The 16504-nt window shown below is 36.8% G+C and overlaps 1 protein-coding gene across 1 annotated transcript in view; it reads left to right on the top strand.

Annotated features, from left to right (window-relative positions):
• Positions 1–16504, top strand: part of RAD18 (RAD18 E3 ubiquitin protein ligase) — a 99133-nt gene that overhangs the window by 49995 nt on the left and 32634 nt on the right. The window contains exons 10-11 of the mRNA XM_006206888.4: positions 10027–10161; positions 14536–14710. Of these exons, the coding sequence (XP_006206950.1) occupies positions 10027–10161; positions 14536–14710 (310 nt within the window). The remainder of the gene's footprint in view (positions 1–10026; positions 10162–14535; positions 14711–16504) is intronic.

Raw genomic sequence — 16504 nt, 5'->3', positions numbered from 1 at the left:
CTGGTGAATTTAATATGGGGGATGACTGAAAGAGGAATCAAGAGTGACCTCTACATTTTTGGTTCAAGCAACTGGATAAATGGTGATGCTGTTTACTGGGGTGGAGGCGGGGGAGGAGAGAAAGGGTTGTGGATGGGGAGAGGAGCTCAAAATCACCAAATATTTGGAAACTAAATAATACACTTCCAAATAACACATGGTCTAAGAAAAATTAAAACTGAGAAATTTCAAAAGTATTTATTAACTCCTTTAAAAACAACAGTCAATCCTTTACATGTTGACATAAATCATAAATAACTTGTTTTGGTAAAAAAAAAACAAAACGAAAAACAAAAAAACTATTCCCAACACACCAAAAATTTAAATAAATGGAGATTTCTGCTTCTAACCCAGAGGGAATAACCAAGACTTTACTTTCCTCCACTGAAAGCTGGAAAATCAGGTGAACCGTGTAAAACAATGGGTTTTCAAATATTGAAAAAAGGTAGGACTGTTCTCCCTGAGAGAAAGAGAGTAAATCAGGTGATAAGCTCTACAGTTGCAGCAGCTTGCAGGCAGTTTCAAGGCCCGGGATGGGGGAACCCCAAAATAATCTGATGGTATCACTGAATAGGTACAACAGAAATCAGAGCTGTGGAGGCCAAGGTGACTAGGACAGAGTTTCAGGAGAGAGGGACCCGCAGAGAGAAGAGAGCTTTAAGGATCTGCAGAAGGATCTGGTCAAATCTTTGGCTGCCTAGCGACCTGCCCATGAACGAGAGGAGCTACTGAGACCAGGGAAAGAACTGCTTTAAAGGATTAGTTCCAGAACAATTTCTGGCAGGGAACAGTTTGTATTCACCACCAGCTGCAGTAGAAAAAATGTCTTAGTATATAAAGCATCAGGCAGAAGCCTCAAAAAGGTATTAGGAGGGCTAAATTATTTAGAGCCAGATGATAAGCAGTTTAGGGTTTGCAGGATGCATATGATCTCTATCAGATATTGTTGTTTGTTTCTAGTCATTTATCAAATATAAAAAGCATTCTTTGCTAGAGGGCCATGCAAAAATAGGCCATAGATTGAATTTGATCCTTGGACTATTATTTGCTAATCTCTGCTCTAGGCTAATGACTGCTCTATTTTCCCTAATAAAAAGTTGTTTTTTTGTTTTTTTTGTTTTTAATTTACTATTTTTTAGAGCAGTTTCAGGTTCACAGCAAAATTGAGTGGAAAATACTGAGAGTGCTTATATTTCTCCCAGTCCCACACATGTACTGTATCTCCCACAATCAACACCCCACACTAGAGTGATACGTTTGTTACAATTGATGAACTTTCATTGACATGTTGTTATCACCCAGAGTCCACAGTTACCGTAGGGTTCACCCTTGGTGTTATATAGTCTATGGGTTTTGACAAATATATAATGTTATGCTTCTGCCATAGTAGTATACAGGATAGCTAGTTACACTTCCCTAAAATACTCTTTGCTCCACATCTTCGTCCTGCCTTCCTCCCTAACCTCTAGCAACCACCTATCTTTTTACTGTTTTCATAGTTTTGTCTTTTCCAAAATGTCATATAGTTGGAATCATACCATATATAGTCTTCTCATTCTTTTACTTAGTAATACATTTGAGCTTCCTCTAAGTCTTTTTGCGGCTTTATAGCTTGTTTCTTTTTAGTGCTGAATAATAGTCCATTTTCTGGATGTACCACAGTTGATTTATAAGTTCACCTACTCGAGAATATCTTAGTTGCTTCTTTTAGCAAGAATGAAAAAATGTGCTATAAACATTCATGTGCAGGTTCTCGTGTGGACATAAATTTTAGTTCATTAGGGTAAATAGTAAGGAGTGTGATTGCTGGATCATAAGGTATCTTTACTTTTATAAGAAACTGCCAAATTATCTTCCAAAGTGTCTGTACCATTTTGCATTCCCACCAGCTATGAGTGAGTTCTCATTGCTCCACATCCTCACCAGCATATGGTATTGTTAGTGTTTTTGATTTTTGCCATTCTAATAGGTGTATAGTGGTATGTCATTGTTTCAATGTGCAGTTCTCTAATGACTTATAATGTTGAGCATCTTTTCATATGTTTACTTGTCATCTGTATGTCTTTGCTGAAGTGCCTGTTCAGGTCTTTTGCCCATCTTTAAATTGGGTTGTTCATTTTCACATTGAGTCTTAAAAGTTCTTTGTATATTTTGGATAAGTCATTTACTTACCCGTTTGCACATATTTTCTCCCCCTCTGTGGCTTGTGTTCTCATTCTCTTTTCTTGGTAATCTGCCCTGATAATATTTGAAAGCAAAGCTGAAATGATTTAGTTGGTTCCAAGTAGCTTGATGTGCTCCAGAATTTAAAGATAGAATAAAATTAGCAACCAACAATATAAATTAATAGATCCTATTTAAATTACCAGAAATTCAAAGAAGCAAAAAATAAGGTCCTAGAAAAGAGAAAAATCAGTTAGTAGAACCAGACCCAGGAATGACAGAGATATGAAACTAGTAGAATAAAAATGTTTAAACAACATTTACAAATATGCTTCTTAAGTCAAGAAGGAAAAATCAAGGAGGGCCCTGCTGAGGTGAGAAATGGATGATGTAAAAAAGACCCAAATGGGATTCCTTAGATGACAAGCATGCTTGAACTGAAAAATAAACTGAATGAGGTAAAAACAGATTAGGGAATAAATTGAACTGAATGAAAATACATTATATCAATGTGAGTTGCAGCTAAAGAAGTACTTAGAGGGAAATGTGTAGCATTAAAAGATTATAGTAGAAAAGAGAAGAGATCTGGTTTTAAATTAGTCATCTATGCTTTCATCTTAAGAAACTAGAAAAAGAAGAGCAAATTCTACCCAAAGCAAGCAGAAGGAAAGTAATAGTTAAGAGCAGAAATCAACAAAATTGACAGAGGAAATCTGTGAAACCACAAGCCAGTTTTTAGTAAAAATGAACAAAATTGAGAAAGCTTAGCAAGCCTGATTAGGACAAAAAGAGAGGAACACAAATTGCCCGTATCAAGAATAAAAGGGGAAATTACTAAGCATTGTGTTAATATTAACATGTTGATTTCCACATCACCCAAATCTGGGTAACAGTTGTGTTTCCTCAGGAGCACCCGATCCACGGTGGGTGATCAACGTGTTAAAAGAATAATAAGGGAATATTATGAATGATTTCATACCAATAAATTTGAGAACATACATGAAATGGACAAATTTCTTGAAAGACACAAATCACTAAGCCTTACTCAAGAAGAAACTGATAAACTTGAATAGCCCTGTATCTATGAAATAAATTGAATTTGCATTCCCAGGAGGAAAATTCCAGATGCAAATGGCTTCCTCTGAAACACATAAGGAAGGAAATAATACCAATTCTACAGAAATTCTTCTAAAAAATTGGAAAGACCAAACTACTTCCTACCTCATTTTATAAAGCTAAGGTTTCCATGAAGCTAAAAACCAGACAATAGTATAATAAAAAGTTCTGACCAATATTCCTCATGAACATAGATGCAAAAATCTTTAACAAAATTTTAGTAAGTCAAATTCAGCAATATGTTAAAAGGAAAATACATTATAACTCAGTGGGACTTATCCTAAGAATGCAAGATTGGTTTAATGTTTGAAAATTAGTCAATATAATTCATTGTATTAACAGACCACTACATGATTTTATAAGTAGATGCAGAATAAGCATTTGCCAAAATTGAACACCCATTAGTAATAAAAATTCTCCCTAAACGGAAATTTCTTTTACCTGGTATAAGATAAGTGAAAAACCTACAACTAACATCATATTTAATAGTGAAATATTGAATGCTTCTGATTGGGAACAAGGTAGACATGTCTATTTTTACCACTTTTGTTCAGCATTGTACTGGGGTCCTCACCAGTGTGATAAGGCAAGAAAGAGAAATAACATTCAGATTTGAGAGAAAGAAATAAAACTTTATTCACAGTCAACATGATCATCTTTCACAAATAGTATGTTTCATAAAAAAAAGATAAAGGAAACTTGATAAATTATTTTTCATTAAAATTAAAAACTTTTGCTCTTCAGAAGACAAATATGACAATGACAAAGCAAGTCACAGACTGTGAGAAGATAGTAAAAATTTATATTTAACAAAGTACTATTATCTATATTACATAAAGAACTTTTACAATTCAATGATAAGGACATATTTTTTAAAAGGGCAAAAAATTTAAACAGATCAGCAAAGGAGATACTCAAACACCAAATAATCACTTCAAAAGATATGGTTAGTCTTGTTAGTCATTAGTTATGAATCTTCAGGAAAATAGAAATTAAAATGACAGTAAAATAATAACTACACACTTATTTTGATGGCAAAAGAAAAAGGAAAAAAAGAAAGGACATACCAAGTGACGGCCAAGGTGTAAAGCAAATGGAATTCTTACACATTGCTGGTGAGAATACAAAGTGAGACGGCCACTTAAGTAAACAGCTTAGTAGTTTGTTATAAATTCAAACATATACCTACCATACAACCCAGTGATTCTACTCCTAGCCATTTACCCAAGAGAAATGGAAACATATGTCTACACCTAGATTTTTAAATCAGATTTATTAAGGTATAATTTACAGAAAATAAAATTAAACAGTTGTAAATGAACAGTATGATGAATGTTACAGACAAATGTTATAGCAGGTTATTCTTATTATCTAAACTGAAAACAACCTAAATATCCATAAACACCTTGCGATACATTCGTCTAGCGGAGCAATCCTTAGCTGTAAAACATCCGAAACAACTTGGATGAATCTCTGAAACATTTGTTGTGAGAAAAGCCAAACTAAAAAGGTAGCACTTTGCATGACTCCATTTATATTAAATTCTAGAAAGGGCAAGAATATAGTAACAGAAAGCAGATTGGTACCGCCAGGGGCTGTGGGTGGGAAAAGAGGAGTTGGGGAGACTGACTACAAAGGAACTCTTTTGGGTGACTTAAATCTTCTGTTTCATGGCTGTGTTGGTAACTACGTAACTCTACATTTCTTTTTAATGTATCAGATTATTCACTTCAATTTTTTGTGTGTGCAAATTATTTCTCAGTAAGTCTGATTTTAAAAATTTAAAGAGAAAAATGTTTCTGTTTTTGCAAATCTCTTTAGTGACTTACTCCATAGAAACTATCTGGATTCTCACATTAGCTTCTGCATTTAAATTGTTGCCATGTGTTGATTTGGTAAAGGTGTATGAAAAGTATCCAGCCTGTGAGATGGGTAATTGATGCGAGGGGCAGTGTTTTAATAGATTTTTAGATACTTGTGGCTGTTCTTTGATACTGCACTAAAACTTGGCAAGCGTTATTTCAGAAAGCTTAGTTATAGTGGAATTTGAAGATATATTAATGAATTTTGAAGATATATTAATGAATTACTGAATTTTGTACTACTTTATTACATTAAAATTCACTCGTCTGTTGTGTACTTCGAATGGATCTTTTACTTAGGGATTATTTTGTAACATTATTTGTTGGTTATTTGAAAAATACTGATTTTTTGAGTTACAAATGTTTGCATATTTCATTTAAATTATATAATGTTAAAAAATAACAATCATTAACATCATCAGAAAAATTAAGTGGGAAACTCTCGAGCTCTTAGTGGTGGATATAAGTTATCTAAAATTCTGATTTTTCTACTGAAAGCTCTCATTTTTATCTTTGGCAGCAAATACTGTCACTTGTTTACCCTCAAGTGACAACTCAACTCATTCATTTTTGAGAAAATAGATTATCTAAGTCTGAATAATCATACTTTGCTGTTGTTTCAAGTAAAAGGCGTGTTCATTTAGAAAGTGACTAGCTCACAACTCAGTCACACAGATGCTTCCTCAGCATAGGTGCTTCCGGTGACTGAATGGTTTCATCAGAGAGGAGCAATAGAAGCACTTAGAGTTGACTGAGACCAAATTTGAGGTGAGTAGGGACCTTGAGGCAGGCAGCTCTTGGGGGAAGTTTTACTGTGTCAGAGAAAGCAGAGAAATGAGGTTGTAGCTGGAGGTGGGTGTTGGGTCCAGGGATGGTTTAATTTCTTTGTTATTTTAAGTATTCTTTTTAAGTTGGGAGATACTTAACCCAGTGGTTTTCAGATCTCTTTTGATTGCAACCCACAGTGAGAAATATATTTTATATCACTACTAACTGTATGCACACACATTAAGACTGAAATAAGTTTTACAAAACGATTTTTACCCATTCCATTTTTTTAAAGGTTGTGTTCAAATATTTTCAGATGATGTTCATATTCCCCCTCCTCGACTTTAAATGTCTCCAACATTAGAAAAAATTTTCCCCCCCAATTTTTTTTAATTTTGTAAAAGAAAATAATGTTTTCCATCATTTTTTCTCAAAATTTCTTTAGTGACTTTGAAAAAATAAAAGGAGTGGGATAATTGACTTCCCAAACCACTTGGTTATGCATATCCAAACCGTAATGCATAATGCATTCTACTCTTTTTTTTGTAAGTGAGGTCAAGTTACGGAGAGTTCCCATATATTCCCTGCTCTTGCACGTGCATAACCTCCCCAGATGTCAGCATCCTCACCAGAGAGGTACATTTGTTACAGCTGATGCACCTCCATTGGCACATCATAATCCTACTAAGTCCATAGCTTATTTTTAGGGTTCATTCCTGGTGGTGTACTTTCTGTGGGTTTTGACAGATGTGAGGTGACATGTTATCTACCACTACAGTATCTTACAAAGTATTTTCACTGCCCTAAAAGTCCCCTGTGCTCCACCTGTTCACGTCCCTTCTCCCCCACCCCCTCCCCGGGCAACCACTGATCTTTTTACTGTCTCCATTGTTTTGCTCTTTCCAGAATGTCACATAGTTGGAATCATACAGTGTGTCACCTTTTCAGATTGTCTTCTTTCACTTAGTAATGTACTTTAAAGGTTCCTCCATGTCTTTTCATGGCTTGATAGCTCATTTCTTTTTAGAGCTGAATGATACTCCATTTTCTGGATGTACCACAGTTTATTGATCCATTAACCTACTGAAGGACACCTTGGCTGTTCCCTCTTTCCAATTTTAGTGCACTCTGACACTTTTTATTCTATTCTTATATTTTATTTAAGAAAAATCTGGACCTAAGTTGTTTTCACAATCGACACTCTCAGTTTCTAAACCTCAGTCCCGTCCCAGCCTTGTTTATATGCCAATGGGAAAGATTCAGAAGAAGAGAGGGAGAACCTGATGATACAGCAAAGGATAATTACACGTATTGTATCACTGAGAAGTCCTTAGTGCTGGGATCCAGGGTGTAAGTTAGGGGTTGTCCTTTAACTGCAGCAAGGAAAGTCGTTTCATTTTAGCTACGAGGAAGATGGATCATGTGCACAGATGAAGTAACAGTAGTTGGGAAGATGACAGGCTGACTGTAGAACTTCTCTGTGTTTTCAAAGTCGTGTAAGGCCAGCTGAGGAGGGGCTGAGAGGGAGTGTTGGAGGTTTGGAGAAAGTGTGAAGTTGTCCTTTTAGAGACGTAGAGCAGAGTCTGCTAGAGAAAGGTGGAAGCTGTACGGTGGTGTTGAGTGCTCATTTGAGGGTTAGACCGTGAGTTTAAAGTGAGGAGAGTTCAGGGTTAAATGAAGAAGCCCTTAGTGAATGTGAGTCGTTACCGTTAGTCCGTTCTTCTTCCATGCTTAGCTGCCTGCGTGTCATAGGTGGTTGATGAAAAAACATGAGGTTTTTGGGAGACACTGACTTCAAACGCACACCATGACTTAAAGGAGTTGAGTAAGTTTCTCAGTGGCATCACTTTAGAGGCTCGAGTCTGTCCCACTGTTGGGCGCCTGGTTTTGGGCTCGTGCACCCCAGGTTTATGAGCAGACCCAGAGACTCTGCCTGTGAAAGCCAGTCTAAGGGAATTAAGGTGGTCAGGGCATGAAGGGCTTGACTTGGCTCTAGAGAAAATTGTGACATTTCAGCTTGGAGAGGCAGAAAGGGTGGTATGATTCAAATATTAAAAATCTTAAGAAGGAGTGTGACCTGGTTGAATGTGGGCTTATTCTTCAGCTCTGACAACTCTCTGAGCCACTTCAGACTTGTAAGAGGTAAACTCTGGGCATCTAACCAGCAGAACTGAGATTTTAAACTCTAAAGTTCTCCTTGCCAAATGGCAGAACTCCCAAAATGAGGTGAAGAAATGAGTGGGAACAATTTTATTAGTCATAATCTCTTGGCACTGTTCATCTTTTGAGCAGGGGTTATTGGCCCTCTGGGGCCAAAGCCAGAGCAGTGGTTGCCATTCACTTTTTGGTTTCCAGCCGAGCTGTAGGGTAATTAGATTTAAAAAGAAGATCTCCTTTAAACCTGGGACTTTATTACTTGAGAAGATAAAGTCATTAAGCCTCTTCAACTGTTAATGAGATTACTTTAGCAAGTTTCCTGAGTAATTCTTAAGCCCACAATCCGTAAGTGCACAATAGAGGAGCCTTTACTAGGAAAACAAGCCTAGGCCAGGTCTGATTAGATGATACAGACCCCATACTTCTGTGTCACCCCTGTGCCTATTACAACCTACATAATGATGTTATTATTAGCCCATTGATTCTGGGGAGCTGAAGAAATACAAAGTACTTAGTCTCAAATGTGTAGAGTCAAATAGGACTTAAGAGAAATCACTTAGTTTGTATCCTGCATAGAATCTCACCTGTTTCTAAAGAGTGCATTTTTTCCAGTAATCTTTATGACCGGCTTATATTTTGCTGAAATTTTAACCAGTACCTTATTTATAATTTTCCGGACACTTTACAACCCAACACTTCAGTTTCACTGGGAGTTTTCATACACATACCATACATATAAATATATTCAAATCAGGAGTAGTCTCTCCCTGATGTCCAAAGAGCAGTCACGTGTGTGGATCTCCTTGCTAAACTGAAATGAATATGCAACTAGAAGCAAAGCTAGCTTCTTCCGCAGTGGGGGAGGGAAGTCCATTGAAATTTCACCAGACAGGATTTTGCTTGTCTAGAGACAAGCATTATTTTCCATTGCCGTCAGATGTCTACAATTTACAGAGCTGTAACATAGCTCAAAGGCAGTGGATGGCTGGAATCCTGGAAGGTCAGCTCTAGAAAATGGATGGTTTGCAACTGAAGCACTAATGTCTCCCTGAACCCAGTTATCCTTGGTATTGTGCTCTGGGGAAAATGCTGGTTACTGGATGAAAACAGTCTCAAAACTTTGTTTTAACTACTTGCAGTGTGATTCTTTCTAAAATGTATTTTTCAGGATTTACAGCATCATTTTGAACCATGACTTGAGTGTTTAAGGTTGCTAGATAAGTAAGTGCAGCCTCAGCTCTTTGAACCATGGTTCACAGTCACACATAGATGTCTTAAAGTCCACGCTCTAACAGTGAGCAGCTGCTGTTTATTGAGTAGATTAATGTACATTAATAATTGTGACCTAGAGGTCAGCCTTCGGTTATCTTCAGAGGTGTTTTAGTGGTAGTAAATGAAAACTGGTGTAATTGTAATATCCTTGGATAAGGTGGATTGGTGGTGGTGGTGGGTTCTTAGAGTGTTAAATGCATTCTGATGGGGAACAGGCAAGAAACGTGAAGGAAAAGGAGGAAATTGAAATGGATATTGTTTCTTTCTATAACCCGACTTTCCTAAAAGCTTCTGCTTCTACACTCCATTAATACTCTTCATCTTAGTACTCTGTTGTGTCTTGGAAATTAGAATGTTGTCTTTTGGATATATTTAAGAAAACAGCATCTTTCATGCTCTATCAAAAGCCTTTTTTGAAAAAGAGTGTGGGATTTGGGAAGAAACCTACAGCTGCAAACTAGGAATATCATGTTTCCACGTTTGTATCTGAGGACGGGAGAAGATATAAAAGCAGTCTTGGCAGCCCTCCTGCCCTTGTAAATTCACGCAGGTGGGCCCCGGGCGCTGTCCTTGAACAAGCTCATGTGCTTCCTGATGACGTATAGCTTGTGTAGTCCTTGCTTTACTGAGAAGATCTTTTAAATTTCAGGTAAAAAACATCAGAATGAATTCCAGCTCCTGGTGGATCAGGCCAAACAAGGATACAAGAAAACTGTTGGAACGTCCAAAAAAAAAGTAACAAGAAAAGATGAATGTACAGAAAAGCTATTATCTGTATGCGTGGGTAAGAGACTTTAATTAAAAACGGAAGTATATTGAAATTTACTGTGTTTAATTTAAAAGGATAATAAAACCAAGGGAATTTATTTTGGGCTTATTAGGTATTTGAAATGGGAAAAAGTATTTTTAGACATATAGCAGTTGTTAAATATAAACTAGGTTTATACCTCTGGGAAAAATGGTTGGGAAATGTCCTGAAGACACAGTTTCTAAAATCTGTCTTCCTTGCCGTTAATGATAAATCAGAAATTTCTTCATTGTTTAAGCTTGGGGTTGTTTTCCAGGTGTAGGACTTACTGCTGCAGATCCGCAGATCAGATATCCTACAAAGAGAATAAATTATTTTTATTGTAGGTCACTGGTGTTTACTTTGAATAGAATGCTCTGCTAAAATATCTAAAGCTGATACATAGCACATTCTTAATTTCAACCATTTTTTTTAAGCTCTTAGTTCTTCCTTTATCAATCTTAGTTTTATTTCATTTTGAGATGAGGTGGAGGTAATTAGGTTTACTTTTTTTGAAGGAGGTACTGGGGATTGAACCCAGAACCTCAGGCATAGTAAACATGTGCTCTGCCACTTGAGCTATACCCTCCCACTTCAACCAGTTTTAAAATTTGAGATTTTAATCATTCATAAATACACAATTCAGTGGCATTAAATACATTCACAGTTTTGGGTCACCATCACCACTCTACACCCAAAACTTTTTCATCCTCTCCAGCAAAAACTCTGTACTGATGTAATAATAACTCTCTCTTCCACTTCCCCCCACCAGCCCTTGGTAATCTCTGGTCTACCTTCTGTGTCTATGAATTTGCTTATTCTAAATACCTCATCTAAGTGAAATCATGGTATTTGTCGTTCTGTGTCAGCTTATTTCATTAAGTATAATGTTTTCAAGATTCCCATGAAATCAAAATTTCGTTCCTTTTTTTGGCCGAATAATATTCCATTGTATGTATATAGCACATTTTGTTTATCTGTTTATCTGTAATGGGTTACTTTCACCTTTTGGCTTTTGTGAACAACGCTGCCTTGTGCATTGGTGTTCAAATATCGGTTCAAGTCTCGGCTTCCCATTCTTTTGGCTGTATATGTATATACCTAGAAGTGGAATTTCTGGCTTATATGGTAATTATTTACATTCCCACTAGCAATGCTTAGGGATTCCAGTTTCTCTGTATGTGTGTCAACACTTGTTATTTTCCTTTTTTTCTTATTCTTTTTACTGTCACCATCTTGGTAGAGGTGAAATGGTATCTCATTGTGGTTTTGATTTGTATTTTTCTAATGACTAATGATGTTGAGCATCTTTTTGTATGGTTTTGACCATTCATTTTTCTTCTTTGGAGAAATGTCTCTTCAAGTCCTTCACCCATTTTTTAATTGGCTTATTTGTTTTTGGTTGTTTAGACTTTTAGGAGTGCTTTAAATACTCTGGATATTAATCCCTTATGTATGTGATTTGCAAACATCTTTAAACATTTTCTGGATTGCCTGTTTGTTTTCATGATAGTATCTTTTGATGCACAAAGTGCTTTATTTTGATGAAGTCTAATTTATCCTTTTTTTCTTGTTGCCTGTGCTTTTGCTGTTATATCCATGAAGTTGTTGCAAAATCTGTGTCGTGAGAATTTTCCTCTGTTTTCTGCCAAGAATTGTGCAGTTTTGGCTCTTAAGTTTAAGTTTATGACCATTTGGAGTTAATTTTTGTATATGGTGCAAGTAAGAGTCCAGCTTTGTGCTTTTACATGTAGCTAATCCAGTTTTCTCAGTACCATTTGTTAAAAAGACCGTCCTTTCCCCGTTGAATGTTTCTGATATCCTTGTGGATTGACTGTGTGTGTGAGGGTTTATTTCTGTGCCCTCCTTCTGTTGCATATGTCTGTCCTTATGCTGGTACTATACTGTTTTTATTACTGTAGCTTTGTAATTTCATTGTTGGGAAGTATGGGTCCTCCAACTTTATTCTTCCTTTTCAAGATTGTTTTGGCTGTTTAGTTCCCTTGAGATTCCACATGAATGTTAGGATAGATTTTCTTTTCTATTTCTGCAAAAAGTGCCATTGGGATTGCATTGAATCTATAGATGGCTTTGGTTAGTTGACATCTTAACAATGTTAAGTCTTCCAATTCATGAACATAGGATGTCTTTCATTTATTTGTATCTTCTTTAATTTCTTTCAACAGTGTTTTGTAGTTTTCAGCATATAAGTCAAGTCTTTTACCTCCTTGGTTAGATTTATTTCTAAGTATTTTATTCTTTTAGTGCTATTGCATTTTTTATTTTGTGCTGAGTTCTCCTAGTGTCACTTAGCAGCTTGCTGCCTGAGGATACGTATATATGCCTCATGGTCTTTGTGAACAACTGAAATTTGTTCATACATTTGTTATAGGTTATTGTCAGAAAGTAGTGTAGCTCCTGAGAAAATCCAGTGTGATATCTTGCATTAGGAGAACATTTTTGTTTATTGGTTGAGTCTCTTTTGAAAATGATTAATCACTCGTCCTCAGGGGCTGTGTATTCTCTGTGTATGTGCACAAATATTGCTGTCCCTGGGATTCAGAGAGGAGTGCTGCTGGTAGGTTGCTGTGTGTGAAAGCGAGTGTCTGAGGGGTGGAGAGTGCGAGAGAGAGGAAGGCAGACTGAAGGTTTGGGTTTCGTATAGCATCATACAACCAGTGTAATCTTTGCTCTTTAGAATAAACCTGTTCATTAAAGTGCTGGTATAAGTAAACAAGATGTGTGTCCTCCGTCTGTTTTTGTTGCATGTCTTTGGGGAGGTTTCTTGTCAGGGCCTCATATTTTTAGGCTTTATTTGAAATTCTGTTCTGAAATCCATAGACAGATGAAGGATAACTGACTTCCATTGCCCACAATTTTTGAGTGATATTTGTCCACACCAGAGAATTTATCCTGTAGAAACTTACCTAAGCGGGGGTGAGGGAAGTAAGGAGAAGAATATAAATCAGGTACAAAAGTAAAAGATAATTTTAAATTGAATTCCTGTTCCCTTGTTTGCCAACTTGACTGCATCCTCCCAGCCAGTTGAGTGGTAGTTGCCTGGGTTCGCTGAGTTTACTAAGAGCTTGATTTCTCTTAACGTGATCCTGGGTGTCTGTTGACCAGAGAAGATCCCAGAGATCCTGGATGGTCATCCTAATTAGCTGCTTTCTCCCCTTCCCAGATAAACAGTGGAGGGTACATTTTTGTTTTGATAATAATCAGGCTTATTGAAAGGTGGGCAACATCAGGAACTTATTTTTAGAAATTATTCTTTTGTGTGATGTATGCTGTTCTCCAGTGTAACAAAAACTTATAATTATCACTGGTAAAATCTTGACTGTATCAAGTTGGAAAGGTTTTTTTGATTTGTTTTGTTTGAAGAATTTGTCATATTCTTTCTCCATAAATTTTTTCTTTATAATGAAACCTTGACAGTTCTTTTTAGTGTCCTTTGTTAAAGGTCACTTCCCTCCTCAAGTGAAAGCTCATCTCTGTGAGCAAAAGCGTGAAAGGGGGCTCTGCTCTGTTAGCACACGCGGCTTGCGTGTCAGGTGCTCGGTCAGTCCCTGAATCTTAGCACAGCTGAAATGCCAGCAGAGCCCTGGAACACATCGTGAAGAGGAGGCCTGGACACGGAGGAATCCTGCGCAGTGTTTTCTGCGTGCATATTGGCAAATACCTGTTCATCCTTGCATGTCACGTTCCTGCAAACACCGCGTGTGCATCGCTCCAGCTTTCCTGAGCCTTTATCTTATCTGCGCTGAGAGACCTCAGAAACTGGAATATGACAAGGGATGTGTAGAAATGTGACATGTATTGGATCAAGCAGAAATCCTGGTTATGTCTGATTAGTTTTCCTTTTCCCCAGTGAATATTAGATTCTTTGTAACAATTAGAAAAATATTCAGATAGATTGACTACCCTATAGCAGTCAGTGACAAATATTGTGGTTCTCTTATTAATTGAATCTCTAATCTTTTTTTGTTTTGTCTCTTATGTATATCAGTGTTCTCTGATCTCTACAATATGCAGGAATTCTTTAGTAATACTGTAAATAGAAGCCTCATTAGAATTACAAGGTTCTTTCCACCCCTGGTTTTAAAGTAAATTTTATATTTAAATTAGTTAATCTGGAAATACATAGGGTGGACAGTATAATTAGATGACACCATTGTAGTGTTAATTCTTAATCTTAAGCTGTCGGTAGACTTTTGGAATCAATGATACATAAACTTCTGTTTTACCAAGTACAAATAGCAATATTAAATGTTGTGGAAATAATAAACACAGGTTGTAAACTTTAAGTTACTCTTAAATATTTCTTTTTTTCTTTTCTTTTCTTTCTTTCATTTATTTTTTCCTTTTTAGGACAGGAAAATAATAAAATGAAGTTCTCGGATATGCCCCCCGTAACAAACCACTTCCCTCAATCAAAACCGGACTCCCCAGGGAAATTAGAGCCTGAGAGACCAGATGATTCTCCCAGCTGTGTGGATATTCCAGAAGAAGCCCTGTCCTCACCAGAATCAGAGTCCTTTAATAGGTGAGGAACTTGTAGTAGCTGATTATTTTAAATTTCTATTTCCTGTGCATGCTTAAACAGGCGAAAATAACTAAAAAATAGCCTTGAGGCCTGGTGCTGCCCCTCTTCCCCTCCCCGCAGTCTCTGTCCGCTGCTTTGCAGGGTTCCTGATGGGAGCAAGGCAGGATCTGGAGACCAGTGCTGCAGCTCCAAGGGGCTTTGTTTTCTGCTCTGTGGCCTTTATGTAGATATTTTTCCCAGAGTCAGAGCATGATTGACAGTGACATTTTTATCAAGAGAATGAGTGAAGGAGATAAAGATAACTATACTGGAAAACAGAAATGACCAGGAAGACAAAAAAGAAAAATTTAACTGAGCAAATAGAATGGATGACGAAGCTTTAAAAGTGAGAGATTTGGAGGTGGGTCATTTTTCCAAGTGATTTTTTTTTTTTAAAGACATGATGTATTTTTAAAAGACCGAGATAAATTATTTCCTTATCTGTAACATCATTTTGACCCCGGGAGCTGTTACCATTGCCTTCTGAATGAATTATAGCAATTTCAAATGTTAACAGCATCATATAAATGTGTCTTGGAAATTATTTAACCTTTGATATTTGTTCATTTAAAAAATTGTTAACAGTACTCTAGAGTGAGAGCTGATGTCTAATCTAAAACATCAAAGTAAGAAAACTTTTTTTTGTAAGAAGAGTATATCCAAAGACCCTCTGCTTTCCTAAGGTTCTTGGGAAATAGTTTCAAATTATTCAGAACCAAGTATTAGGAAGAGTAAATCTTCTCGCTTTACCCCTAATATTTTCAAGGTACTGAAACATCGTATCTCAAGTTGGGGAAGAAAAAACCCACGGGAGCCGAGTTTTCTCCAAGAGTGTGATACCACTGCCCAGTTTCCTAGGATCAAGCCGTTCTTGCAAGTCCAGGGGGCAGTGTTTGTTTTTAAACACAAGTCTTATAGGAATACAGGGTAGACATGGAGGGAAAAACAGAGTCCAGGGAAGTAAGAGTTGGTTTTTAAGCACGGTCGTTAGATGCCTGAATGTTCCAGTATGCTGATGAAAAAGGACATTTTTATAAATTTGGAGTGGGGAGAATGAAGGAAGGTGAAAGGGGAGACACATGGCAGCCAGATGTGTATTTATCTGGTGGGGAGGGTGTGGGAAACAGAATCAGTTTGTTGGAGGTCTTGGCCGCAGACACACTGGCATCACTGAATTGTGAGAGGATTATTAAACCATTCATTTTTTTTTAAAGTGAGCCCTTATATTCTTCCACATTTTAGTTACACATGTATACATGTCTGTGCACCCCACCCCACACATTCATGACCAGTGGAACTACCTACTGATGGCAAATTTTTAAGTTTTATTAAGATATAATTTACATGCCATACAATTCATTCATTTAAGTTACAATTCGGTAATTTTTAGTATGTTCCCAGAGTTGTACACCCATCACCACAATTTAGGACATTTTCATTACCCTAGGAAGAAACCTCATACCATTAGCAGTCACTCCCCAGTTCCTCCCCAGTCTGCCAGCCCCTGGCAATCACCAGCCTTACTTCTGTCTCTGTAGATTTGCCTCTTCTGGGTATTTCATATAAATGGAATCATACACTCTGTCGTCTTTGTGACTGGTTTCTTTTGCTTAGCATAGTGTCTTTAAGATTCACCCATTATGTATCATATTTCAGTACTATATCCCCCTTTATTTCCAAATAATATTCCCTTGTATAAATATGCATTTTGTTTATTCATTTATTAGTTGATGGGCATTTGGGTGGTTTCTCATT

Source organism: Vicugna pacos, chromosome 17 (assembly GCF_048564905.1).
Source record: "Vicugna pacos chromosome 17, VicPac4, whole genome shotgun sequence".
NCBI lineage: Eukaryota > Metazoa > Chordata > Mammalia > Artiodactyla > Camelidae > Vicugna > Vicugna pacos.
This window is presented reverse-complemented; position numbering and strand designations above follow the sequence as displayed.